This window comes from Scatophagus argus, chromosome 21 (assembly GCF_020382885.2).
Source record: "Scatophagus argus isolate fScaArg1 chromosome 21, fScaArg1.pri, whole genome shotgun sequence".
Classification (NCBI taxonomy): domain Eukaryota; kingdom Metazoa; phylum Chordata; class Actinopteri; family Scatophagidae; genus Scatophagus; species Scatophagus argus.
Genome location: NC_058513.1, coordinates 18718310 through 18743865, shown reverse-complemented (window position 1 = coordinate 18743865; position 25556 = coordinate 18718310). Strand labels below are relative to the sequence as shown.

The 25556-nt window shown below is 44.2% G+C and overlaps 1 protein-coding gene across 2 annotated transcripts; it reads right to left on the bottom strand.

The window, feature by feature from the left end:
* Positions 1-310: 310 nt before the first annotated feature.
* On the bottom strand, positions 311-24184 carry LOC124052526 (wings apart-like protein homolog). Of its 2 annotated transcripts, none has more exons than XM_046376900.1 (20): positions 23857-24184; positions 22572-23077; positions 17687-18401; positions 15996-16366; positions 14950-15074; positions 10619-10714; positions 10342-10512; positions 9929-10065; positions 9697-9808; positions 9182-9427; positions 8585-8696; positions 8367-8464; positions 8010-8086; positions 5885-6021; positions 5577-5692; positions 5003-5176; positions 3874-4096; positions 3694-3782; positions 3149-3244; positions 311-2347 (listed from the first exon to the last, which is right to left on the bottom strand). In XM_046376900.1, the coding sequence occupies exons 2-20, from the start codon at positions 23053-23055 to the stop codon at positions 2282-2284; spliced, it is 3645 nt and encodes a 1214-aa protein (XP_046232856.1). In that variant the 5' UTR covers positions 23056-23077; positions 23857-24184; the 3' UTR covers positions 311-2281. The 2 variants fall into 2 exon arrangements, with proteins under 2 accessions (XP_046232856.1, XP_046232858.1); XM_046376902.1 differs by lacking the exon at positions 23857-24184 and adding an exon at positions 23443-23830.
* Positions 24185-25556: the final 1372 nt, after the last annotated feature.

The following is a 25556-nucleotide window of genomic DNA, read 5'->3' as shown; positions in this document are numbered from 1 at the left end:
GAATCAGTAAGATCAAGTTGTACATTTTTCTTGTTGGGGGGAAAAAAGTGGGAAGCCACATTTTTCATATTCGACTTCTTCTTCTGCGTTTCAGCTCGACGGCTCGTCTTCAAGCGAGACAAACAAAAGGTCGTAACGCGTTGTGACACGGCAGCTTTTACAAATGCTTTGCGAGCTGTTACTACTGGATTCATTCATGGTTAATTCACGGCTCCAAAAGATCTGGAAACGACCCCGATGATGTCAAAAGGTTTGACAGAAGATGGCGTCTAGAAAGCAGGACAATACTGATACACTTGAGCCTTACTAAAAATCGATCAACAATATGTATTTTTAATAAGGCTCATGGACACATGTGGTTCATTCTGTGTTGTGTTTAAAGCCCTGACAGCTAGATGACAGCGCTGTAGCCAGTCTGCAGCCTTTTGACTCCACAACTCTGACGTAACGTTAACTGAGGCGGGAGAAAGTAACGCACAGTTCGTGGAAAACATTAAAAAATAAATTTGTAAAAATTACAAAGCCGGGGACGGGGATAAAAAAACAAAAAACAAAAAACGTTTTTTAAAGTTGTAATTTAATAATAAAATAACAAAAAAAAAGATCTTTTTCCTCTGAATGTCACCTCCTCCATGATCCTCCCCTCTTGTGTTTACCTAATGGTCCTAATCTGCTCTTTGAGTCCACGTTTTGGACTGATCGACGACCGTCATGCAGCAAAAAACCCAGCGGAAAGGAAACTGCCCAATCGTCCCAGCTTCCCGCACCTTCACCTTCCTCCCAGCTCTGCTGAAATGCATTCTGGGTACAACAGGCCCAGCAAAATGTAAAACACAGCTCTTGAGAGAAAAGCGGCTTTCTGCCATCAGAGGATTCCATAAAGTTTAAGTCCAGACTGTGAACTTATGGATTTAACAGCTACAGCTTGAAGTCCAAAAACAAACGAAAAAGAAGAAGAAATAATCAGCTGGACAGGCGCTCTGCCCTCCTCACCTCTCGGCTGGCCCATCTCAGCTGCCTTTGTACTGTAATTGATGGCTGTTCTCCGAGTGGCGAGCGGACGCGCGGGCGGTAAATTGAAAAAACCTGAAGGAGGACAGGTTCTGGTCCAGAGGGCTCGGGTCCTGCAGAGACACGGAGCTTTGATGCTGAATGAGAGGGCGATCGATTGTTCGAAAGGAAAAAGTTTCTACTTTTGGGCAGTCGTTCAAAGTTCTTAGAATCTGAACAACCTCGAAGCTCATTGAGTTTCAGTCTCAGGTGCGTTGAGCGCGCTCGGCATGCTGGGAGAAACACCTGTTTCAACAAGAGCACAAAAATCAATCGATCTGAAATCAGCCAGCCTGCTGTGGAGGTTGAAGAGGGGAGAAAGGCTCTTGCTTCCAGAGAGAGAAAATTTCTGGTTGTACAGATGACAAAACACCTAAAAACAGACCTCATGCAGACGTTTACAGGCACCTTAAAATACCACCTTAACCTCACAAAAGCCTGCAATTCAGGGTCTCGGCTTGTCATCACTGTGCTCTTCGGCCAGAGAAGATTCCAAACGGCCTCAATCGGACGGAGCCGAGAGGTCAAAGCAGCAAGAAGCAAAGAAGCTGTTTTTTCTCCCAACCACTCGACTTGTTTTGGCGATTATCAGCTCCAGAGGAGGAGCTGAGGGCTGCGAAGCTTTGATGACAGGCGGGAGAAAAACGGCAGCTTCGCTCCAATCTGCCGCCAATCGATACGAAGGTTTGGTCGATTCACGAAGGGGCGGGGGGGTCAGAGAGGAGCTCAACTGTGAGGAAACTTTGAAAGGAAATCCATCAAAAGCAAGAAAAAAATCATCACAGTGAGCAACTTTTATAAATAGAATGAAAAAAAAAAAAAATACCGACTTTATCTTTAGGGAAAGTAAAATAAAATCTGTATAGCTGCAGTGGGGGTGCGTTACCTCGCTAGGCCATAATTCAGTTAATCTCAAGTCAATTTAGGAGAAAAAAAAAAAAAAAAAAAACAAGAGTTTCAGCTGCTGAAACCTTAAAATATACAGCAGAAATTCCTTCATGACACAGAGGAAGATAATGCTGTGTGTGTGTGTGTGTGTGTGTGTGTGTGTGTGTGTGTGTGTGTTAGAAGAAAGAAATGCGCCTGTTTCCAGCAGCTAAATGAATCTGAGACAGTGATGACTGGCAAAGATGAAGGTGACGGTTGTGGTTGTGGGGTGAGAGTGTGTGTGTGTGTGTGTGTGTGTGTGTGTGTGTGTGTGTGTGTGTGGAGGACACACACAGGCTTCTCTCTAGCAGTGCTCCAGATAGTCGATGATCCGGGAGATGGACTTCTGTCCTGCGGTGCCGACGTCACACTGCAGAGAGAGAGAACAGAGGTCAATAACACACACACACACACACACAAACATCTGCATACAACAAGCTCATTCATTCATTCACACACACACACACACACACACACACACACACACACACACACACACACAGCATCCATCCACGCTGGTGGCTTCGCTGAGCGTGACAGGAAGCTCTGCTCACACGTCCATTTGATTCATTTGTCAAAATGTTGTATTCACAAAGAAAAGTTCTTCAGAACCAAGCGTCCACATCAAATTATCTGAATGCACACAAACACAAAAGCTGCTTAACATTTCATCACTGCAAGCCTCACAAGATTTTTATTTAAATTCCACCAAACTTTAATTTGAAGGTTTTCACTGACTTCATATTTTGTACTGTTAAGATCAGAAACTGACATCTGAGTCGAAGACCCTGATTGGTTACTGCGTGACCTGCTCTATCGCCTCCATTTAAACTCATCTTTCTAATAAAAATATAAAAGTGTAATCATATTCTCATTCTGAGTTTGTTTTTATGAGTCGGGACACCAGCCTGAGGTGTTTCAGTAAGCAGCTCAGTGCTGACTGTGTGCAGAAACTCATCATCCACTGCAAGATGATTTGCATGTGAAATGAATTGTGGCGGCTGCTGAGAAGTCAGCTCCTCAGGAAGCATAAGGCATCATATTTAAAATCTGGATGAGAAGCTGCAGGACCTTCCATGAAATCGAGTGTTCAAGCAACTCAAAGCTGTTTTACAAGTACAAAAACACATCTGATGAAATGTTTCACTGCTGGTTTGACGCCATGACTCACAGTGAGGTTCATGAAGTTGAGGAACTTTTTCAGCATTTCTGTCATGATGGAGAAATCTCCTTTTGGCAGGTTCTCCCTCACAGTAGTCACATTCAACTGGTGGAGAGACAGACACAAACAGAAATATGATATACACACAAAATGATCAGAAATCAGATCTCAAAACCCTGAACAACATCCTCAGTTTGAATAAAGTCATTCATCTTGCTGAATACCTTATTTTCTTTGACATCTGTAACATAAATACAGAACACTATAAATATCTGATGCAGCTGCCTCTCTGTCTGCAGTCACTACTGCGCAAGCTCACTCACTGTCCCGCCCACAGCCCCAACACACACACACACATACACAATGGTGTGTTCATGTGCAGTTGGGAAAGAAGAACTTTAAAGCTCTTAAGTTTATCACGTAAAGTTCAGCTGCTATATGTGAGGCAGAGAAGGCCACAGCAGCTACAACAGCAAACACATCACATCTACATCTGACATCCTTCTGGCTGGTGTGTGTGTGTGTGTGTGTGTGTGTGTGTGTCTCTCACTCACCGGGCTCCCCTGACACAGGCAGCCCAGCAGCAGTGCTGTGTAGGAGGCCACGATGCTGTCCTCCATGTGCTTCCCTGCATGCTGCAGAGCTGAGAGGACGAAGAGGATGAAGGACACTTTCAGTTACTGCGTTTTACTTCTCAAATCTTCACACAGCATCTAAAAACAACGCGGGCGCACCTTTGTTGAGGTCCAGCTCCTCGTCCTCCTCGTCCTTCGCGTTCTTCTTGCCGTCATCCTGTCTGTCGGAGTCGTTGTTGTTGTCGTTGGCGACCCACTGGATCTCCCCGCCCGTCTCCTGCCACTCCCCGCTCTGGTCCAGCGTTGGCTTCGGCGCTTCCTTGATGAGGTCATCCGTCTGCGCCTCAGCCAGGACGGCGGCCCGCTCCCGCTGCAGGAAGAGCTGAGGAGGACGAGCAGGAGGACAGTTCACTAACACCGCCGTGTCACCATGACAACAGCGTAGAAATCTGCTCTACTGCCAGGATCATGGGCTCAATGAACAGTCACGGGGTGCATGTGTAAACGTGTATCAGCCGCAAATATCGGTTATCGATTACTAATAATCTGCGTTTCCCCTGAGAAAATGGGAGCAGTCGATTGCTATAAAATGTTTTAAACATGGCTGAAACGTGGCACGACGCTCCACATGGCGCCACAGGAGGTCATTGCTGCCTGTAGCCAGCAGATTTCACAACTCCTCCCTCAGAGAGTCTCTGAGTCACTAGACTGTACGATTTAGCACACATACTGATATATATTACATATTATTTGTGATTGTGAAAGTCACTTTTTGAAGCCTGATGTCATGACAAGCACTCAGCCTTTCATTATTTCTGGAAGCGTTAGAAATGACTGAAAGAGTCCCAGCCTGTTGTTTCCCTTCTCCTCAGACTTTTACAGCCTCTCTTCTCGTTTCTTTGCTCTCCTTACTTTCTGCATGTCATTGCTCATTCTGCTGACGACCTTGCTGGAAGTCAGTCTGGATAAGAGCATCAGCCAAATCTGATTATACGGGATGATTTGATCTAAAAAGAAGCTTTAATGGTGCTCATGGGACACTGAGCTGCCACAGCAGCGCAGAGCAGAACACAGACGAGACGAATCCTGAGTGCTCTGGATAACACAACTATTAATTTACAGTCCAAAACATAAATGTGATCAGTTAGAAATGTTTCTCACGCAGCACCAGCTTCATAAATTACTCACTACACCGTGTGACATGGAAGCAGAGAGACGTTAACAAACTGAATTCCGTTGCTGAGCTGCGTCCTCGTGGAGCCTGAAATCACATCGAGCTGGCACGCACCTGGACGAGCGCGGCGATGGCGCTCAGCGGGCCGGTGCTGGTGATGTCCTGGTGCTGAGGGCTCAGCAGGACGGTGGAGTCGCAGGGACCCTGACCTCCCTCCATCTCCATCTCCATCAGACAGTACTTGTTCCTGGCACTGTACTCCACCAGGTTGATGAGCAGGCCCAGACCCTGAACACCACACACACAGTCAGAGTTAATCTGACACACGTCAAGTCATTTTAACTTTTTATGGCCAGTGTCTCATAGGGTGTCTGCGTCTGCCCCTTTAAACTATTATTTATTATTTTGATGAAGTAAAGTTCAGTTGAATGGATGTTGTGAGAAATAAAAACACCATGTGTCACATGATGTCCTGATGGATGGTGGGAGCAGCTGCTGCGTCAAGTGTGACACTTCGTGGTGAACTACACAAGTCTGGTCCCCCGTCTGGCTTAATATCTAACTATACAAAGATCTTTAGCACAAAGCCCTAGTTTGTTCAAAGACACACTTGTCCCTGGAAATAAAGTCAGTATTATTGAATGAATCACACCAAAAGGAAGTGTGTGTGTGCGTGCATGTTACTCACCAGTACTCTGATGTCAAACCTCCGCTCCTGTGGAAGATACTGAGGGACTTTGAGAACACAGTTCAGAGCTGTAGCGATTAAATCCTTTTGTTCTCCTGTCTTCGTACTGCCCCACTCTGCACACACACAAACACACACTCAGGTCAACACACGTCGGTAGAAACTCTCAACCATCCACTCACACGAATCAACCTTTTAATCAAGTAAGACCTCAGTGCTAGAGACAGTTTACATGCTAACAGTCAGCAGCAGTGAGGTGTGTTTGAGTGTGTGTGTGTGTGTGTGTGTGTGTGTGTGCATGCTCTGACCGTTGTCATGCGTCAGGTTGAGCAGGACTCCGATGACGGCCCTCATGCCGTCCTCCACCGCCTTCGCCACCGCAGCTCGGTCTGAGTTCAGCTCCCTGCTGTAACGCTGGATCATCTCCTCACACCTGCTCAACGCCCTGAGACAGAGAAATGAAAAATAACAGTTTGCACACGTTTCCAGTGAGTTTGGATCAAAGACGTGCATGCAGCAACACCAAAAACAACATGCTCAATCAGAAGAAAAGTAAAAACAATTTTAGATTCACTTGTTCATCACTAACACAAACAAACTGGATTCACATCCAGATGTCATCTGGCCCAGCTTGGCTCTCTTCGTTCCTTTTCTACTCCATCATAAAACAGAGCAGCATTCACACTCACACACACACACACACCGGCTGCAGCAGCAGGGGTGAAGCAGGTCAGCTGCCTGATGCAAATAACTTGATTAAATCTAATGACAGCGGTGGCTGAACAGAGAGCAGAAACCAGTCTGACACCAGGAGAGAGTGAGAGGAAGGAAATAAAGGAAGAAAAGAAGAAACAGAGAACAAGAAAAGACCAGAGTTGCTATAAAATTAAATGTGACCCAAGCAGGATGGGAGGAAGTCGGGATGTGACAAGTCAGAGGTTGTGGAAAACAGATGAGCAAACTACAGGAGAGAGAAACTTCTGATGTCTGAGACGTCATTTCCTTTTTACAAACAGAAGTGAATATTACTTCCTTTCTGTTCTCCCTGTGGGAACTCAGGGAAAACTCACTGAGCAGCACAGATCACAATAATGGACACAAATAAAGAAAATAAAGTTGAATACAAGTTGAAATAAACCAGAGTCATTACAGATACAAGTGTGTCTGTTAGGAGGCAGGTTCTGCTCAGACACAGATGAAGACGGTCAATAAAAAACAGGATGTGTGTGTGAGTGTGTGTGAGTGAGAGAGAAGGCCTGGGTGCCTGGCAGATTATTGAATTAGTCGTGCAGACAGCTGAAACACTCAGAAGGCTGAAGGGTGAATTTGGGCTGAAACAATACGCACAGCGTGTACAGTAACAAAGAGGAGAAAATGGAGGACTGAAAGAAAACGAGAAAAATGAAGTCAGATGGAAGAGGATGAAGAAAGCAGAAGAAAAACAAAACATAAGAAAGATGAAGCAAAAAAGGAAATAAAGAAAATGGCAGAGAACAAAGACCTGGAGTCAGTAGGTACTCAGACTGTATAAGTGTGTGTGTGTGTGTGTGTGCGTGTGTTAGCTAGCAGTTCCCGCTCGTTCACCCTGTGGTTTGTGGGGTTAATCGAGTTAGCAGAGAGGACAGCTGAACGCTCAGACTGAGGCCCGTGTCACCCACTGAAAGAGCAGCTCTTTGTTGACCCATTTAGCCTTCAGCTGGGGCGAAGGTCCGGTCACAGAGGGTGAAGTGGGAGGAGTTGGAAGGTAAAGTGATTCAGTGATTTTTGAGGCTGATATTGAGATTTGACTTATTTTGGTTTTTAACAAACGACCCATAAAACACGAAACTGTGACCAAAGTGTGTACCCAGTGGGACATTTCACTGCTCACTGCTGGACAAACTGTAACGGAGATGCTCTGGCTTGTCTTATTGGGGTGAATCTGGTCCTGGTCTGGCCTAACCGGACCTGCACTGCGCTGTGTCAAAGGCTCCTTCTGGGATCAGTCCGGTTAGCTTGTATTTCTTTAAAACAATGAAATCGCCTCAGGTGGCACTGAGCCCCAGATTCAGCGATGAGATAAAACCAACTGGACAAAACTGACTGTATGAGATCAGATTAAAACAAAATCAACGTGACCCCGAAACATTCAAAGGCAAAGACGCAAAGTGATGCAGAAAAAAAAGAGAGAGAGCAAAATCAAGTGGACGACACACCCACTCCGTCTGCCACTGCTGGGGGTCGGAGGTCAGAGTCATGACTGACAGGATGTCATGACCAGGAAATTGAACGATAAAACCCTGATAATGTCACTCATAATAACCATCAGACTGAGTCAGACTGGCCCATCCACAGGGGGGATGTTGCACTGTTATTCCACCTTGCTGCTCTGCATACTGCGGATTTAGATGGATCTGCGTGTGTGTGTGTGTGTGTGTACGCCTGTTTTCTTACTTTGCAGAGGAGATGATGAGTGATGAGTCTTTGTAGGCAATCAAGTAGCTCTGGTTCTCTGGGTTGTGGACTGTCACCTGCAGGTACACAAACACATACTATTATGTATTTTTCTCTCAGAAGGCAATTTTTGTTCATGATCTCTCGATTGTGAACAAAACCGAAATCTGAGAAGAACCTCTACAGACATGGACACAAAACAGACCAAACTGCACCCAACTGCATCTGAGGAGTCAACATAGTACGTTCCAAACGTACAGGAAGTGTGGGGGTGGGTCTTGCAATGCTTACCGTTTCTGACTGGTCAAGTACTTGCAATATTATATTTTCCCTCCCCACAGTGTGTGTCACACTTACACTCTCCAACACCCGTAAACACCTCTCAGCTCCCCACAGGGACGACACAAGCTTCTCCTTGTCATCCTCCTGGTTCAAGTTATCAACACATTCCTTCACTGTGGACAGAGAAATAAAACACACAGATGGCATGAGAAACCAACCGCACCGTCATCATGTCATCCGTACTGTCTTTTATTATTTTGAGTCAATACAAATTACTCATCATCGTCTTTAACCTTTATCTACTATGTGGTCCAGTCCTCCCAGTAGCCGCAGCTCCTCTTTGAACCAGTCTCCTGCTCGCTTTGAAGTCAGAGACAGCAATGTCTCCATGGCTAAATGACCCGTCTACAGGGAGAGAGGAGGGACATAAGGAATCAACAGGTTACATCTTAAGCCACAATACGCTGCTGCATCACCGATCGTTTCCTGTGGTCGCACAAGTTGGATTGTGTGATGATGATTCATGTCTGATGAATGCTGCCGTGAAATGGCGGCTCTTGACTGTAGCTGATACTGACACCAAAATCTGATATTTACTGTAGACATTTTAGATCACAAAATGATCTGAAGCTCCAGTGGAGCTGCTCGAAATATCTCGACACATGTGGGTGGCTGTGACTCATCCTGACTGAAGGGCTGCTAAAAGAATATCATTAGTCAGAGGTTTCAGTGGAGAGGTGTGATCGTCTCAGTGCTGTTTCAAAGCTTTTCCACCCAGATACTTCTGCAGGAAAGGGTAACAAACAGAATTCAAATGATCCAGCATGATGAAGATTTACACAAAACTAAACAGCAGCAGCTCTGAATAGAGCAGGATCTCCTTTCAGTACCGTTATGTTCTGGAGGTCCAGGTGCTTGTTATGCACGGTGTCGCAGAGCTTCCTGATCTTCTCCTTCATCTTGGCAATTTCCCTTGCACTAAACTGAGGGGTGGTGTCTATTCCGGCCCCGCCACCCTGGTCCTGGTCCAGCTCCAGCAGCCGGATCATCAGGTCCAGACAGGACCGGTCCAGATCCATGTTCAACCGGTCTCTGCTGAGGATGTACATCAGGGACGCCGTACACAGAGCCAGATTCTGCAGAGACAAGAGCGAATAAATCCATTAGAATTCACTTCAACAAGTCTACCTGAAAACTCTGCATTTCATTTTATGCAGATATGTCAGTCTTATACTAATCCTCATAACATAATTTGACATTCTGGACATGAATTTATTTAATATCACACCATCGTACTTCTCGTCCAACTAACTAAGTCAGACAGGAAAATCTGGGCAGCTGCAGCAGTTTGCCTCCAGTCGAGAGCGAAGGTGTGTTTGGTTCGTCTGTACTGACTGATCCTTACCGGGTGCTGCGGGGCGTCGTTCAGTGTTTTGAAGACCTGAGCCACCTTCCCTCTGGCCCTGAGGTGCATCCTGAAGCTGGGCATTGCACAGCGCGTGGCCAGGCTGATCACACTGCAACACACACGCACGCACATTTACGTCACTTAACCACGTTCCTGATGTAGTGTTGAGTAAGCCAACTGTAGAAAGGTAAAACAAACGAGGCTGATTGTGGAGCAGTGGTGTTCTTACCTAAGGCAGCGTGTATTGAGAGGTTGTCCACTCTTCAAACCAGTTGCCAGATATTCAAAGTCATCGGTAAACTCCTGGTTCTCTCCAAACTCCACCACATCATTGAAGTGCTTCACGTGCTGCACGACTGTATACAGCTGAAAAACACAGGGGCGACGATCAATCACGTTCTTTTAGATCGTTTTCATAGCAATTAGTAGAAAGCGAGGGAATGACACAGAACAGTACTGAAGCACACAAACTCTGCACTCTGGGCTAAATCTGAATCAACAGCAAAATGCCTCACCCATCCAAGGATGCACAAGTGCCAAATGCCTTCGACTGCTCATGGCAGCAGATTAAACAAACTGACACATTAAATGTGAAGCTTGTGAGCCTTACAGTTTTAGGAGAAGTGAAAAATGTCTGTATACCTCTTTGTGCTCCTTGCGGCACTTGAGTGCGGTCACAGGGTCCTGGTAGAGATCTGTGGGGACGGTGACACACTTGGTGACCTTGGGAGGAGGGGGAGGAGCCTTAAAGACACCTTCATCCTTCTGAGCATCGGAAGACTCCTTACTGGACCCTCCGGCAGAGACTGGTGCCTGGCAAGATAGACGTGTGAACCAAGCTTAGAAGAAAAAGACAAAAACATAAAAGTAACCTATTTATGACGTGTGTGTGTGTGTGTGTGTGAGAGAGAGTGCTTACAGTTGTTGATTGTGACCGTGAGAAGAAAGGTGGAGGGGGCTCCTCTTCACTCTCCAACGTCCAGTGCCTGGCGTTGTACACAGCTTTGGTGGGAGACTGTGACATGAACACACAGACACACACACACACACACAAATCATGAAAAAGGTTTGTTTTTGACAACAACACTGAACATCAACTAAACTATCTGCATCTGTGAACGACGGTTTTGTTCATACGACTGTCACACACGTTAAAAATTGTGTCGTCTCCGCAGATTTCAGAGGTCGGTATGAAAGATGATGGATAACATGTCCACATGAGAGTGCATCTCATCATAATCTCAGAGTTTTCGGTAATTTCTCATGAACCAGCATGATGCTGTAGATAAAAACAGATGCAGAGATGGAAAACAAGAGTGAGGGAGAAAGAGAAAGAGCTGAAAAGAAGAAGAGAAAACAGAGTCCGCCAGCACTGATCAAACAGCAGGACACACACACGCACACACGCCACCATCCAACCTCATCCTTGGCTCGTCTCCTGTCCTTTCTATATATTTTTGCCAAACCTGTGGTTGGTGGTTGCCTGGGCATTCATAATGAAAAACAAAAGAGGGACGAGCAGGACAAAAAGAAAGAAAAGAAAGAGTGAATTGGCTGTAGAGCAGAGTGCTGAGGGAGGTGGGTGGGTGTGTGTGTGTGGGTGGGTGTGTTTGGGGGGGGGCTACACCACAGGGTTAATAAGCAGAGACAAAAGAGGAGTTTGGGAATGAGCTTTGCTGAGCTGGAACATCAACACACCGAATTAAAGCCTCCTGCAGTAATCTGAATGACACAGGCAGACACCTTCCCCACCTGCCATGGCCACATGCCGCTAAGCAGCCTGGTAGAGGTGAGAGCGAAGGAGGAAGGTGGGCGAGCGTGGCCGCGTTCCCACTGCGGCCCAGAAACAAGACGCACTGTTGGCACTGCGGCGTGTGCATTAACAACAAACCCACAGCAAAAGACTGGGCCTGGTTTTCTGGGCAGTGAAGTGACTCCTGTGGCTGTGAGGGAGGGAAAACAACTCCCTGATGATGTCATCAGGCCGTTCTGCACTCGACACAGCAGGAAGACGGCCGGCCGTGGACGACGTCGGGACTGAACGATGACTACATGATGATTATTTGTTCTCATGCAGGTGAGAACGTACAAACCGGACAGAAAAACAGCTTTGTTACCTTCTCCATTCAAGCAGAGCTTAAGCATCATTCAGTCAAAGTTCAATTTGAAAGAAATAAGTGACAGACTAAAAAATGAACCACTGAAACACTGTGACTTCACCTCCACCCTGCTTTCTGCTCTTTGTTGTTTTCCAGCATGTTCATAATGTCAAAAATGACACATAAGAAAAAACGTCAAAGGAGTCAATCACCTCTTCTTGGCAAGTTTACCCACGTTTTAAGCTGCATGTAAACACATCAGACCCTTAAAGTGATACAGGCCTGATTTTGTCTAACCAGTAACACGATAGCTTGAAATGGTTGCTTTGATACTACTGGGCCAGCAAACAACTTCTCTCTATTCTCAGGTGAGAAACATTAGGATTTCAAATATTAAGATTTTATTTTACCCTTTACCTTCCTTTGTTCATTTTCAAAGAAAGGATAATATCAAAAAACAACTTCTTAAAGTAAGCTTATTGTGCCGTTTAGGTGCAAAACCTCAGGCATCGCGTCGGCACCAGTAATGAAAAACTAAAAAAAAAAAAAAAAGATGGACAGATGAATAACAAACAGAAAGTTCTTCTGTTCCTCCCTTTCCTTGCGGAAACACATTAATGGCACATCAGTGATGGAAGACCCACTTTGGAGAGGGTCACTGTTATGGAAGTAATAACTGCTCGTCCCATAAAAACTTTCCCCAAATAAACCAAACTGCATCTCCTAAATATGGATGAGCCCGTCCAGGCGCCATCATTATAGCAACATCTAATATCTCCCATCGTCCTCGGCTGAATAACCTAACGGCTCTCCGGCTCCGCTCCACCGACACGCAGTTTACTGTAATTGAGGCAGAGTTTTGATAACTCCTCTGTCGAACGGTCACTTCCGAGAGCTACTGCCTCTATAATGAGCTCAACTCGGCCCTCACTTTCAATTACATTAACGAAGATGGAGTGCGAGAGAGAAAGAAAGTATATTAGAGGAGGCAGAGAGGGATGGGGTGAGATAGAGAATGTTATCCAGGGAGGTAAAAAAGTAAAGACTGGGTGGTGAAGAGGAAGTGATGGAGACAGAGAGGAGAGTATTCAGCTGAGAGAGAGGAGTTACTGTGACAGCCAGGCCATGAAACTGGAGAACAAGACAGAATGAGAGAGGACATCAAGTATATTATGATGCTCCTACTGGCGATGTGTCTGCTAATACTCCAATAGCTGGCATGCAGTGGGCAGATGCAGAGGAAATTTACTTTACATTTGGTACTTTGCCTGCAGGTGTTGAGAGTTAACTTAACAAAGTTATCCTGCCTCTGCAAAGGAGTGTTACTTAAAAAGTAAAGGTTGTACTGACTGTCACACTGTCCTCCAGTTTGAGCCATCTGTTGAAAAATAGATGTACTATGGTACTAAAGCTAGTGAGTTTTAGCAGTGAAGGTACAGTGAGCAGGAAACTGGAAACAAGCAAAACACTGTCCTCAAACGTTCTCCCTAAACCACACTCACCTGTGAAACACAAAATGAAGCCGTATCTATGTAAATATACCGTACCTGTGCACAAGAGTTTCACTGTTAACTTGTCCTGAACAATAAGCCCACCAGGTCAAGTGTGTCATTTTCAGTCGTCGCTCTTCATTGTCTGACATGGTTGCGTTTCAGGTGATGGAGAAAACTGCTTGCATTTCCTCTTGAAGACAAAACTATTTTCCAACAGTTTTCACATTTTGCTCAATTTTGTCTTCTGTCATGTTCACTCAAATCTTTTTTTCTTCCTCATCTCCACCCTTTTGTACATTCAGAAGCCTCAACGCCTAACTTGGAATACTGCAACATATATTATGAAAGCATAATGTTGGCTTTTTTATTTGCAAAATTCTTTCTTACATAATAATCCACTGGAGAAGGAAATTTAAAATAGTATTTAAACTGTACATAGTCACCAGAGGCACTGATGACTAAACTGAAATGTTCTGCCCTACCCCTGATTCCCAATTTAAAATTAGTCTTGCTAATTATAGCTACACTCATGATCACAATTGCCCCACAAAACTGATAAATTCTGCCAAAAAAAAAAGACAAAACAAGCTGCTTGCAGAGCTCGACAAGACAAACACAGCAAACTACAGGAAGTGCATTGAGATCTAATTAACAACATTCCTCCAGCTTGACAAGAGACAAATCATCAGTTCAAGCTTTTCACCTGATGGAAGGCTTTAACTGCACCAGGAATCATGAAGAGCCTAACAGTCTCAAGTAGGAAACACTGACAGTAAATATGAGTTCCTAGACTTGCATTTGTGCTGCTGTGGACCGATAATACTGATTGATCCTCTACCATGAAACGCATCTGGCTGAGGCTGACATCCAGTCAGCCCAGTCTGAGAGTCAAGGAGAGACAGGCCATTAGCACACCGATAAATAAAAGAGAAGCAGTTCAGAGATGTTCAAAGACGACTCAATCCCTCCCCTCATCCAGCCATGAATAAACCAGACCCAGCTCCTCTGCTCTGTGCCCACACACACACACACTCTCTCTCTCTCTCTCTCTGTGTGTGTGAGTCATTCCAGGTGTAGGAGGATAGTCCAGACCCCACAGGTACATGCACATCTCTTTTTGAAATGTAATGAGGGAAGGTTTTACACTTGGGGATGAAAACATTTCGCTGAAGTGCTTCATACACATGGAAAGACCCAAAGATGCCACCACGCAAATTAACAATAATGTCAGGTCTTCCAGCGGGGGTCTCTCAGTCAAAACAATGAACACAAAAAGTGCCGCTTCATGACGTGTGGAGGCAGAAACATGTCACCTCGTGAGAGGCTACGACACAACATTTCTTAGGATTAAAACACTGTCAGTTTGGCTCTTGTCATGGGATTCACATACGATAAGAAAAATCTGAACTATCATCAGCCTTATCCTTTACTTTACGTGATAACATTCAATAACATTCAGTAAAATAATGAAAACCTTTGTATCCTTTCACTTCCTGGTCTACATATTCACAGCAAATCCAGGGAATCTAACAAGTGACATTTTTAAAACACTCCCAGACTGAAACATGAAACATGCTGTGACACTTTGTTTTCATCCATGCAACGTGAACCTTTGTGTGATCGGCTGTGATGACGGTGAACGTTTTGTTGTGTCTGACCTTCTTGTGTGCGCTGAAGATCCTCCGGAAGTTGTCCGGGTTCTTCTCGGCTGGTTTGCCCTGAGGCGGCCTCCTGGGAGCCCCGGCCACCACTCTGAGTCCGTCCTCTGAGAAGTCCACGACGTCTGCAGACAGAACAGACAGCCGCTGTCACCAACAACGTCACAGGCAGTGCAGGCAGTTGGGATGAATGGAAATCATTGCTACACTGGGATCACTGCTCTCAAATGAGGACTCTTGTGTATGGGCATCAGTTTTAGAGGAACTTGTGCTGTGTTCTTCCCTCACAGGCTGTTTTAACAGATCATACTTTATCAAGGAAGTGATGTACTTAACAAAATAAAAACTAAAGACTTAATGTTGATTGGATCCTTCATACTTCAGATGATGGGAATGATTTCAGCTTCTCCTTTAGCCTTGTTCACATGATTGGCTGGTTAAGAGGACTGACTCGCGATTGGCTGCTCTGTGTGTATGTGTATGTGTATGTATGTGTGTGTGTATGTATGTGTGTATGTGTGTGTGTGTGTGTGTGTGTGCGTGCATGCGGATGGGATCATTGTACACATGCTGGCAAGAGGGTAAAAACAAAGCGCAGTATGCTGGTGCTTTACGTTTACATATCAACATTACACAAATGACCTTCACACCTGAGTAGGATACAAAATGCAGCCTGGCTGTACTAGTAGCTCCCACTATATGCCTGTCACAGACAAACCTGTGGATTAGGTTACACTACTGCGGCACCTGTGTGTGTCTGTATATGAACGTATATGTGGGTGGTTGGTCAATGATTTAAATTTAAATCCTCCTAAATTGAAATTTGCTTTTTGTGCGCTCAGTCTTCCGTAGTGGTTATCCCGGTCCCACAGTGATGTCAGTGTGTTGCGTATCAAATGGCCGTGCTGCACTCAGACAGCCGACTGGACGGATGGTACTCCAAATATGGGAAGGACAGACACAACAAGAGAGTTTTCTTGCTTTATAGATAAACTATCCAGAAGTGCACAAGGACTTTTCCACTGAAAGAGAGTGTGTGTTTTCACCTGCTCGTATCCTCTTTTCCTGCCTCTCAGAGTTGTTCTTGTTCTCCTTGACCGCCGGTCTTTCCCGAATCTCCAGCCTTTCGAAGGGATCCGGTGGGTCATCATCCTGTGTTTCTTCCACAGTAACCACCGGCGTCTCCTTGGCGACTGCAGGCTTCTTGGCCCTCCTCCTCTCTTTGGAGCCGCCGTTGTCATCGTCGTCTGCGCCGTCGCTGTCGCTCATGTCATCGAAGCCAAAGTATTTGATCTTGTAACTGGACCCGCCGTCCGTGTGGTCAGCACTGCTGTCCTCCTGAAGGGTGTCAGCCTCTTCAAAACCAAACAGCTCCAGCTTACTGTGCTTCTTTGACTTGGTCTGCGTCTGCCTGAACCTGAGGTGAAAACAGGGACACATAAAGAAACACATGCTTTACATCCAGCAGTCATGAAGAAGGCAAACCGTGTTATGAATTTCAAAACTTAACAGGAATGCATTTTTAAAATTTTGCTCTCAGGTGTCCTTCCACATGTCAAAAGCATTTCTTCATTCTAACTTCAGGCTTCGTTAAATCTGCGAAACATTAGCTGACATGAAAAAGGGACCTGCTAGATTTTAATTAATAGTTTAATAAGACCTTTTCCAGTTCAGGAAACTAATCTGTTCATTTCCACACATTTAATGAAAGCCTACTTAATTAAAATTTTGTTTCTTGCATGGTTTCAAAAATTCAGAAGGCAAATTCTGTGGTGGTGAGGGGTCGTCTCACTTCGATGTGTGGCAGGCTCTGGCAGTCATAAAATTACTTTGCATTTACTGTCCTTGGTAAAATGAAAGAGTGAAAGAGCATAAAATGAAAGAGTGAAAGAGCATAAAATGAAAGAGCACTTTAACATGAACCTCATGCTGACGGATGGAAAGAAGTCATAGATGTAAAATGTATGAAATGAAAAGCTTCAAAATGACATTTTCCAGAATAATAAACTGTCCCTGTGTCTGTGAGCGGACACATGCCTATGGACAAAACCTGCTCAAGCAATTTGCATTACTAATTTTTTTCCCTTTTCACCAAACTTTTCAGCAAAACCATTCAGAAAGTGACCAGAGACGTTATGCAATCAGACAGCAAAGAAGCTTGAATGTTGAGCTGGGAGATCAACCGTATTTTATTTTTCAGTTACATTTCTGGCTTTCAACCATTACAAAAACACGATCGTTGAGATAAAATCACTATTGTGCTGCATTTTGTCTTGCAATGATGCTCTCGCTTGTGTTATAAATCTACCGCAGCAGTGCAGCCCCAACTCATTCTCAGGGTGATGGAAGAAGACAGCCTCTGGTCAGCAAGAAAGGTAACGCCAATTCTGATACAATTCAACCAACCAATTCAATGGACAATTTGTCCAAATATTTGAATGACACACAACAACAGCAATGTGAACACTAAGAGTTACTTTTCGACAGGTGTCGTCCACAGTGATGGTTGTAGTAAAGTGGTGTCGCCGTACCTGTTCATTTGTATAAGGGATGAAATCTGACCTTTCTAGCTAACCAAAAATAAATCCTTGTAGCTATCATTAGCTAACACCGGAGCTAGCTAGTGTGTGATGTGACACTGAAGTGCAGAAGAGATATTTTTTTAAGTTATTTAACAATATCTAACAAAAAAAGCAGTTGAGAAAAGGCCCATCCCTGCCACCTAGCGTTGTCCTACCTTGTGTTTTGTTGTTCTGTCTTCTTCCGCTGCCATCCTGCCTCTCCCGGCTCCGCCGTACTGCCAGATCCAGCACTGCTGCTGCCACTAGAGGGTGCTGCATCAGTACTAAACTCCTCCACTCCTCGGTCCTGGATGGTGACGTTACACATTGACATGGATGAGGGGTGGAGCACTGTATAGTCCCTCGTCCTGCCCCGTCCTCCTCTACCACCTGTCTTATTACTGCCATCAGATGAGGGAGGATCTGTTCCAAAAACAGTGCTGGCAAAGCCACTGGAGTCCGCTGCTTTGCCCTGTTTGTTCGGCCTCCTGTATGTCCGACAGTTAGAGTTTCTCACAAGTGATGAAGAAGAGGACGTCTGGGAGTAGTCTGACGTCTCGACAAGGAAGTCTGAGTCTCCCCCTATGTCATCGCTCTCACTAAGACTCTGCAGCCGTGGAGGAGAGGGGGGCTTCTCCTGCCGGGTCTGTCTGAGGTCACAGTCGCCAGCTGAAGCCCAAGAGAGCGTGGGGGCAGGGTTGCGAGGTTCCTGGCTGGGCGAGGGCGGACGGAGACCCATGATGGCATCCCATGAGTCGTAGGCGGACTCTGCCTTGGACCCTGTCTTCAGAGTGGTGGTTTGTGCCAGGGGCTTCTTATCACTCTCAGAAGCATTTTGGTACCACGAGTAGCTGTGCTGGTTCTCTGACAAAGAACTTTGCTGGGACTTTCCTGTGGAAAAGGACAACAGACTGAGGATCAGCACAGACAAACAAACGTGTGGAATCACGTGTCTAATATTAAGTTAATTTTCTGAACCTGGCTCACTGTAGTAGTAACTCAACTGAACAAAATGAATGGACTATTTAGTTAACATGCAGAATCATAAACGGTTAAACTTATTTCATAATTCTCCAATGTGTTTGCTGTGACTCCACCTCTTGTAGGCCTGTCACTTTCGTTTAACTTGTTTGATGATAAATTGTCCTAGTAATAATAAATAACATATCATTAAACATTTAATTAAATGCATGTACACCCTTTCAAAGAGCAATGAACTATTAATTCTTCAAAATATTAAGACAATGGAATGTCAAAAAATAAATAAAAAATATATAAAAATATCAAAAATAAATAAGCCACACAACCAAAATAATTAATAAAATGGACTTGCAGTTTGCAATGCAGTTTCTCAATAGTTGGAAGCAGCAGAGATAACCCTGCTGTTTACTCATGTGCGCCAAAATGTTTTGAGGTAAACAAACACATGTCAACACAAAGGAGGATACACTGAGGTCAGCAAAAATTACAGAGCTCATGTCTTTTTGGTGTACGATAAAGCTGGCAACGTAGACATTGTGATAGGTTTGACATCTGGGGCAGAAAAACATGTGCCCACAGTCTTCCATATTTTCAAAAAAGCTTCGTTCATGCTGAACAGAGAAACCTACAGAAGGCTGGCTGCTCCAAACACACAACACAACACAACACAACACAACACAACACAACACAACACAACACCGGCTTTGGACCGACTTCACAGGCTGCTCAGCTGAACAATGGTGTTCATAACGACTGCACCATTTCCAAAACCACCTTTACACCACGAAAACAGGTCAAACACACACACACACACCTGGAGCTGCTGCCGAGCCTCACAGTAAAGGCTCATTTTCCAGTTGATGTATTTTGTCAGAAAAATCAAAAGGGTCTGGACTGAGTTGCCAGGACAACATGCACACTCTGGTTATTAGCACCCAAAAAGCCATTTGTGCCATCACAGATAACAAGCAGCAAACGGGTGCCAACACTGGACTTGTTACTCTGAGCAAAGACAGGAAATTGCTTCACGACATAAGATCAAAGAGTGTGTATGTGTGTGTGCGTGCTCTGTAAAAGAGTTTGTTCTGGAAGGCTGTGTCGTCAGAGGGTAAGAGCAACAAAGCTAGAAAACAGACCACATTTAAATAAATAATAAATAAATACACGATCAGTCACAAACAACAATTAGCTTGGAAGGGACGTACAACACCTGTGCATCATTTGGGTTAGTCTGGACAATCCCAAACTCCTCAGTGTCATCCAACAGAGAGAATGGCAACAAGAGGAGGACGAGGAGGTTTTTAAGTCGATTTAGTCGTGGACCGATTAAGCTTCTATATTGGAACCTCCCTTTTAGAATTACTCCAACCCTAAATATACTCTGAAACGGACACAGAAAACAGAGCAGACCCTTGCAGACCCAAGCACATAACACAACACCATCTCAGCAGTGAAAGTATAGCTGCTTCCACTGTAAACAGCTACAGACCTCTACACAGGAGGTAATGCAATAAATAAATTAAACTCTAATGTGAATTTCATCACGGGTTGGTTTGACCACCTGAGCCCAAAATCCTCAACACCAGAGTTGGGGACCGATGTGATGCAGCATTGTTATCAGGAGCCAACTGATGCAGATGCCAATCGAGATTTCTGTGTGATGTTTTTATTAATTATAAATATGTAGTAAAATAACTGTAAGGCCAAGTGCTGCATCATAATCTACTACTAATTTAATTAGTAGAGTCATTACTAGAAAATATGCAAATCCAAGTATCAGAACCCAGTCGGAGCTGAAACAAAGTGGCTCAGTGCATCTCTGCTGAATACTGTCACACAGTGCCGTCCCACAACGCCTGGGTGCAGTGGCTCACAACGCTCATTGAAAATTGGGTGTAGCACCGCAGTTTGTACTTAAAGTACATTTTTTAAACACAGCTGAATCAAACTGTTCACATTTAGCTGAAACCGGGAGACATGAAGCAGTTTAGATTTGTTTTACAGTCTTTTCAGCAGGAGACCATCCATGTGCCAGTCTGTAACCGTTCCTGCACCTTTAAAGTGATACTCATAACAACAGACAGCTTCATCTGATAACGTTTTTTAGTGAGCCAATCACAAGTCACATTGAACTGCTTGTAATGATTGGTTGCGAGTTGTGGTACCAACAGCATTTTATTTTACAGATTTGGTTTAAAAAAAAAAGGACCAAATGCAGGTATTATTTGACTGATATTTTCAGGCTACTTGGTGCTGGGTTTTCTCTTTTGATGCCCAACCATACATGCATCAGGAATAAAACTAGCTTTTAAACTAGCAGCTGGATATCGAGAAATGACACTGAAATTGAGGGAAACTGACTGTAGTTTTAACACAAAGTGGCTCCCTGATGCTCAGCTACAACTGCTGGCTTCTGCTTATCTGGTGCCACTCCATGTTTGTCTCCCGTACACAACACAACAGGCAGCACCAGCAGACAGATGAGGTGTTTTAAAGGCGGTTCTGACAGCTGACCTACGAGGAGCAGAAATTGCCACAGAAAATCAGTCTGATCAAATTCATGTGCACTTTTAGGTTCTGAAACAAATGCAGACTCACAAAAACAAAACTGTAATTCACATTTCCTGGCACGCAGTTTGTACACAGAATCATCGCATTTGATGTACAGCTGCTATTTTATGGACTGAATAAAAGTCTGACCACAGTTGGATCGGAGCTAACGGCTTCATATACAATGCTGTCACATTACACACATTGAAAATATATATATACGGTACACATATACATAATCAGAACATATAGCATACAGCTACAGCTCAGTAGCATCACTTTCTGATTTTATTCTCTGTTCAGTGTCTCAAATATTCCTGAATGAATCAGTAACAGTCAGCTCTTAAATACTGGCAGACCTTTAACAAGAGTTATTTGGTCAAGGATTTTGTCATATTTGCTGAGTCAACATTGCCAGCCTTAGTAAGCAGATAACGCAGCTGTTGACTGCAGTGTTTCACTTGAACTTCGGTGTCGCGCTGGCTGCCCTTCAATACAGCTCAGTGTCTTAACACTGTGGAAACGTCACTCTGAGCTGAAGTGCTCACTGAGGCGCAGCTTGTTGGTCACAGTCAGCTGGAGTGGCTCGCGTCTCTGGCAGGTGGCCAGCAGCGGTCAGGGAAAGCTGAGGGCAAGTCAAGTTGAAAGCGACGACCATGCGTGAGGAAAACAATAAAACTGACTCCTCACTAAAATCTCAAGGGGAAAAAAACACTTCTGGAAACCACAAGCATCAATTGTTCTTGATGCTTAAAATAGCTTCAAAAGGGGCTCATGAGGAGACAAATGCAGAGCCCAAGGGAGCATTTACCAAGTTGGTCATCTGAAGACCCAGAATTCAGTCAGCATCTGTGAGCCAACTGATTCCATCGCAAGATCAACAATGACTTTCCCCACACAGGATTTCTGTTCCATGCCAGAAGTAAAGCGTGTGGTTAACATGAGCCTGAGGATGACACCAGACTGAGCGGTCATCTGCATCTACGTTTGTTCTCAGTCCCTTCAGAATAAAAGTCAGACTCATGATGCATTCATCATGCAGCCAGAGGTTTTTCCTCTTTAACAGATAAAACAATTCAGAGAGCCCCAGCTTATTAGAAGTGAGCGCAGCCATTCAGAGTCGGCTTCTGTCAAGTAGACAGTCGCCACTGTAGAAGATAATTTAAAAAATACACTGAGCACCATTTTTTTAATGTGATCACACTGTTTTGCATGTTTCATTCTAACATGAACTACCAGAAAGTTAGTATTTTCAAAATGAAATCTTGGGTTGCTGTTTTAAACTGCCATCTATAAATTGTAGTAAAACTACAAGCTGCTGTAATGACTTGGCTCCATCATCCTTTTTGTTTTAAAGAATAAATTTGCCCTGCTAAGACACCACTTTGACATCCAGTAACCTCTTACGGACATCCATGATTAATTGACAATTTATAGGTTGAACAACTAAGTAATCAGTCATGTGTAGACACAGATGCTGTCCTAGCACAGATCAACACACACTTAAAGGTTTCAAATTCTCTGTGTTACCTATACTAGCACTGCTGTTGAAGAACCGAGCTGTATCCTCCAGCACCCTGGGCTGGTTCCCGTCACTGGCCAGCCATGACACCCCTCTAGCAGGCGCCAAGGTACTGGACCCTCCCTGGAGACTGGACCTGCTCCCCGTGTCCAAAGAAACACCCGGCCTTTCTGCCTGGGGAGGCTCTGCCGAGGCTGGCTTGGCGGGTGAAGGCTTGCTGCCACCACGAGATGACACCGGCTTGGATTCCTCATCACTGTCAAATCCAAAAGGATCCTCCAAGCCATCGCCGGACGAACGGGGCCTCTTGTAAGCCCCCAGGACAGAGTCATTTTTGGGAGCACCGACACGCTTAGAGCCCACCTTGGCCTTGTAGGTGGTGTCACCCCATTTGGTACTGAGGGTGCCTCTCTTGGTGGACAGAACCTCGTCAAACTTGGACGTGCCCTCTCCTCCCTTGCGGCTGTAGGTTTTACCGAATCTGGATGTCATTGTTGCATCTGGGTCATATTCTCTAAAAGGACAAACAGCACATCATTTCAGTTCGTAAGAATATTTTTTCCACGGACGTCATAGATATGATTCCCCACATTACACTTTTACACAGTTTTATTCAATAAACACATATCGTATTTTTATGCAAGTTTATTTACTGAACAGCAGCAGCCAGTTTCAGTTATCTTCACTGATCTGTTAGATAACTATTTACATAATTGTGGATTTTATTATATTATCGCAGCCTCTTTGTATGTTTCACAAGAAAATATTAAAATACGTTAATTTTTTCATTGTTCATATTTAACGTAATGAATATTAAGGTTTATGTGGAAGGTGCGTAGCTGGGTGTGAGAATTACTAGCTAACAGCTTCAATACTTCCCAGCCAGCTGGTTTGACAAAACAAGGCTAACATTAGCTCTCCAGCGAGCTAATGGCGCTAAGTTACCCATCAGCTCTGCTAGGCTGCTGCAAAACAATTAATGGATAGACAACAAGACCAACTGATGGAATAGAGACAAATCAGGTGTAGCATCAGTGTAAAGACGAGGCGAGAAATGTGTCATGTACATATACACCGTATTTCCTTAAGTTACTATTATCGTTAGCTCGATTTTTAGCCGTTAGCATTAGCAAAAAGCTCAACAGAGGAGACAGGAGCCGTCACTCCATCCAACTGCTAGCTTGAAGCTAACTACAAATTGACATCGTGTCGTACGACGACCAAATAAAATCAAGCATGCCATTTTCTTTTGTCAAGAAACCACTGACCACTGTTATCCGTATTTCCACTTACTTGGTGAGCTAAAGGGCCGATCCGCACAAAACACTCCAGACCAGAAACGGCCGTTAAACTCGCACAAGACCGGGCCTGCTTCCCTGATTCAAGCTGCCCTGCACAGTATAAACAAGGCCGGTCAGGGGCCCCGATCGGCAAATTAGCGGGCTCGAAACAGGACTGAGAGAACCGCAGACCCAGACTGTTGAGAAAATATATAGTTTATAACCCTATCTATCTATCAAAACGGCTTCTATATTCAAGCTAAATCGCACTCGATTGTTTCCTCCGGGTTGCGACGAAGGCTTCCATTGGACTCCCCCGCTGCGTCAAGTTAATTAGAGATAAAATAACATAACCGGAAGTTTGTTATATATCCTTAAAAATAAAAGTATTCATCGAGCATACGGAAAGAACATTTAACTGAGTCTAATCGGTATAGACTAATTTATATAAGAATGACGTTCAAAAACAGTGAATTTAATGCATACCTGTTCTTATCCAGTGTAATTCGATTTCAAGCTGATACGTTATTTTGCTAGTCTGTGAAAAGGTTGGTTTTTGCTGGTAGTTTTATTTTTAAAATGGTATAAGGAATTGCTCACATATAGCATTTCTACTTTCACACAAGTGACTTCATCAATCTTATCTTTACAAATGCCACGTTCAGGTGCATCCTATTAAACTCGTAAAAAAGACATATATCAACTGACAACCAGTACACACTCTGTAGGTCAAGTAATCCGATAGAGAGCATAATGGAAAAGAAAAAGTTCAGTTCAACAAATTTAATTAAAGGGAAATATAGTTGTGTATGCAGTGTCTTTATTTCTTTGCCAGGAGCATCTTATAATAAATCTGATACTGAGCTCTCTTGCTCTGTCTGTCGCTCTTTCTTTGTGTGTGTGCGTGTGTGTGAGAGAAAGTGAACTCGCATAAGTTCAGAACAAGTCCAAAACAATGTGCCAACCTTCATCAGTCATTGTACAACAGCTACATCACATTACCAGAGCTGCAAACACTAAGAAAAACAGAAATCATATTACAAACACTGGATGCACTCTGCACTCTGTATTCAACCTCACTGAAGGTCACACTCCACACTGACCTTACGGTCAGACTCTGCTGACACCCCCAGTTCCCAGTCTTTGTTGTCGGCCTGAGTTAAATTCAGAAAACATTTTACTGATGTTTTCACTATCAACATTTTGTGACTTTCCAGATATGTTAATCAACAACATTTTGTCATTATATTGATTAAATAAAATAATCTGCGCAGCACTGAGTGACTGTCGGCATAATTTCTCTGAAACAGGATGCACATAACTTTTCATGGTCTTCTCTTGACCGATTTATTCCCCAAGTATTTCTTTATATATATATATAAATTATACTGGAAATAATAACTGCAGTTTCGTTGTATTGTACAGGTGCATTCAGTTCAATCTAGCGCTGAAATCAGTCAAAGTCTGAGCCGTCACAGTCGGAGAATGTTGTGACCTAATTACTGAATGGCTCTTTGTATTAGTCCAGAAACTGACCTCCATTGCAGTCTCTGCATTCTCAGAAATCTCTAATTTCCAACACAATCAACACAAACAAACAGACAGGCTTTGCACTGAAAAAACATGTCACCATCTCCTTGTTTTTGAGGAGCCAAGGGGACTCCAGAGCTGGCCCGATGCTCCTTGCCACAGGACCTGAACTGATCCCAGTGC

What these genes read in the sequence shown, in the direction of transcription:
- LOC124052526 (XM_046376900.1), bottom strand. Translation starts at nt 23,055, where the DNA reads ATGACATCCAGATTCGGTAAAACCTACAGCCGCAAGGGAGGAGAGGGC. An exon ending in GTTTACGGGTGTTGGAGAGT is followed by an intron (nt 8,087 to 8,366) that starts GTAAGTGTGACA and finishes GTGTACCTGCAG; the next exon opens with GTGACAGTCCACAACCCAGA. An exon ending in CAACCTGACGCATGACAACG is followed by an intron (nt 5,693 to 5,884) that starts GTCAGAGCATGC and finishes GTGTGTGTGCAG; the next exon opens with AGTGGGGCAGTACGAAGACA.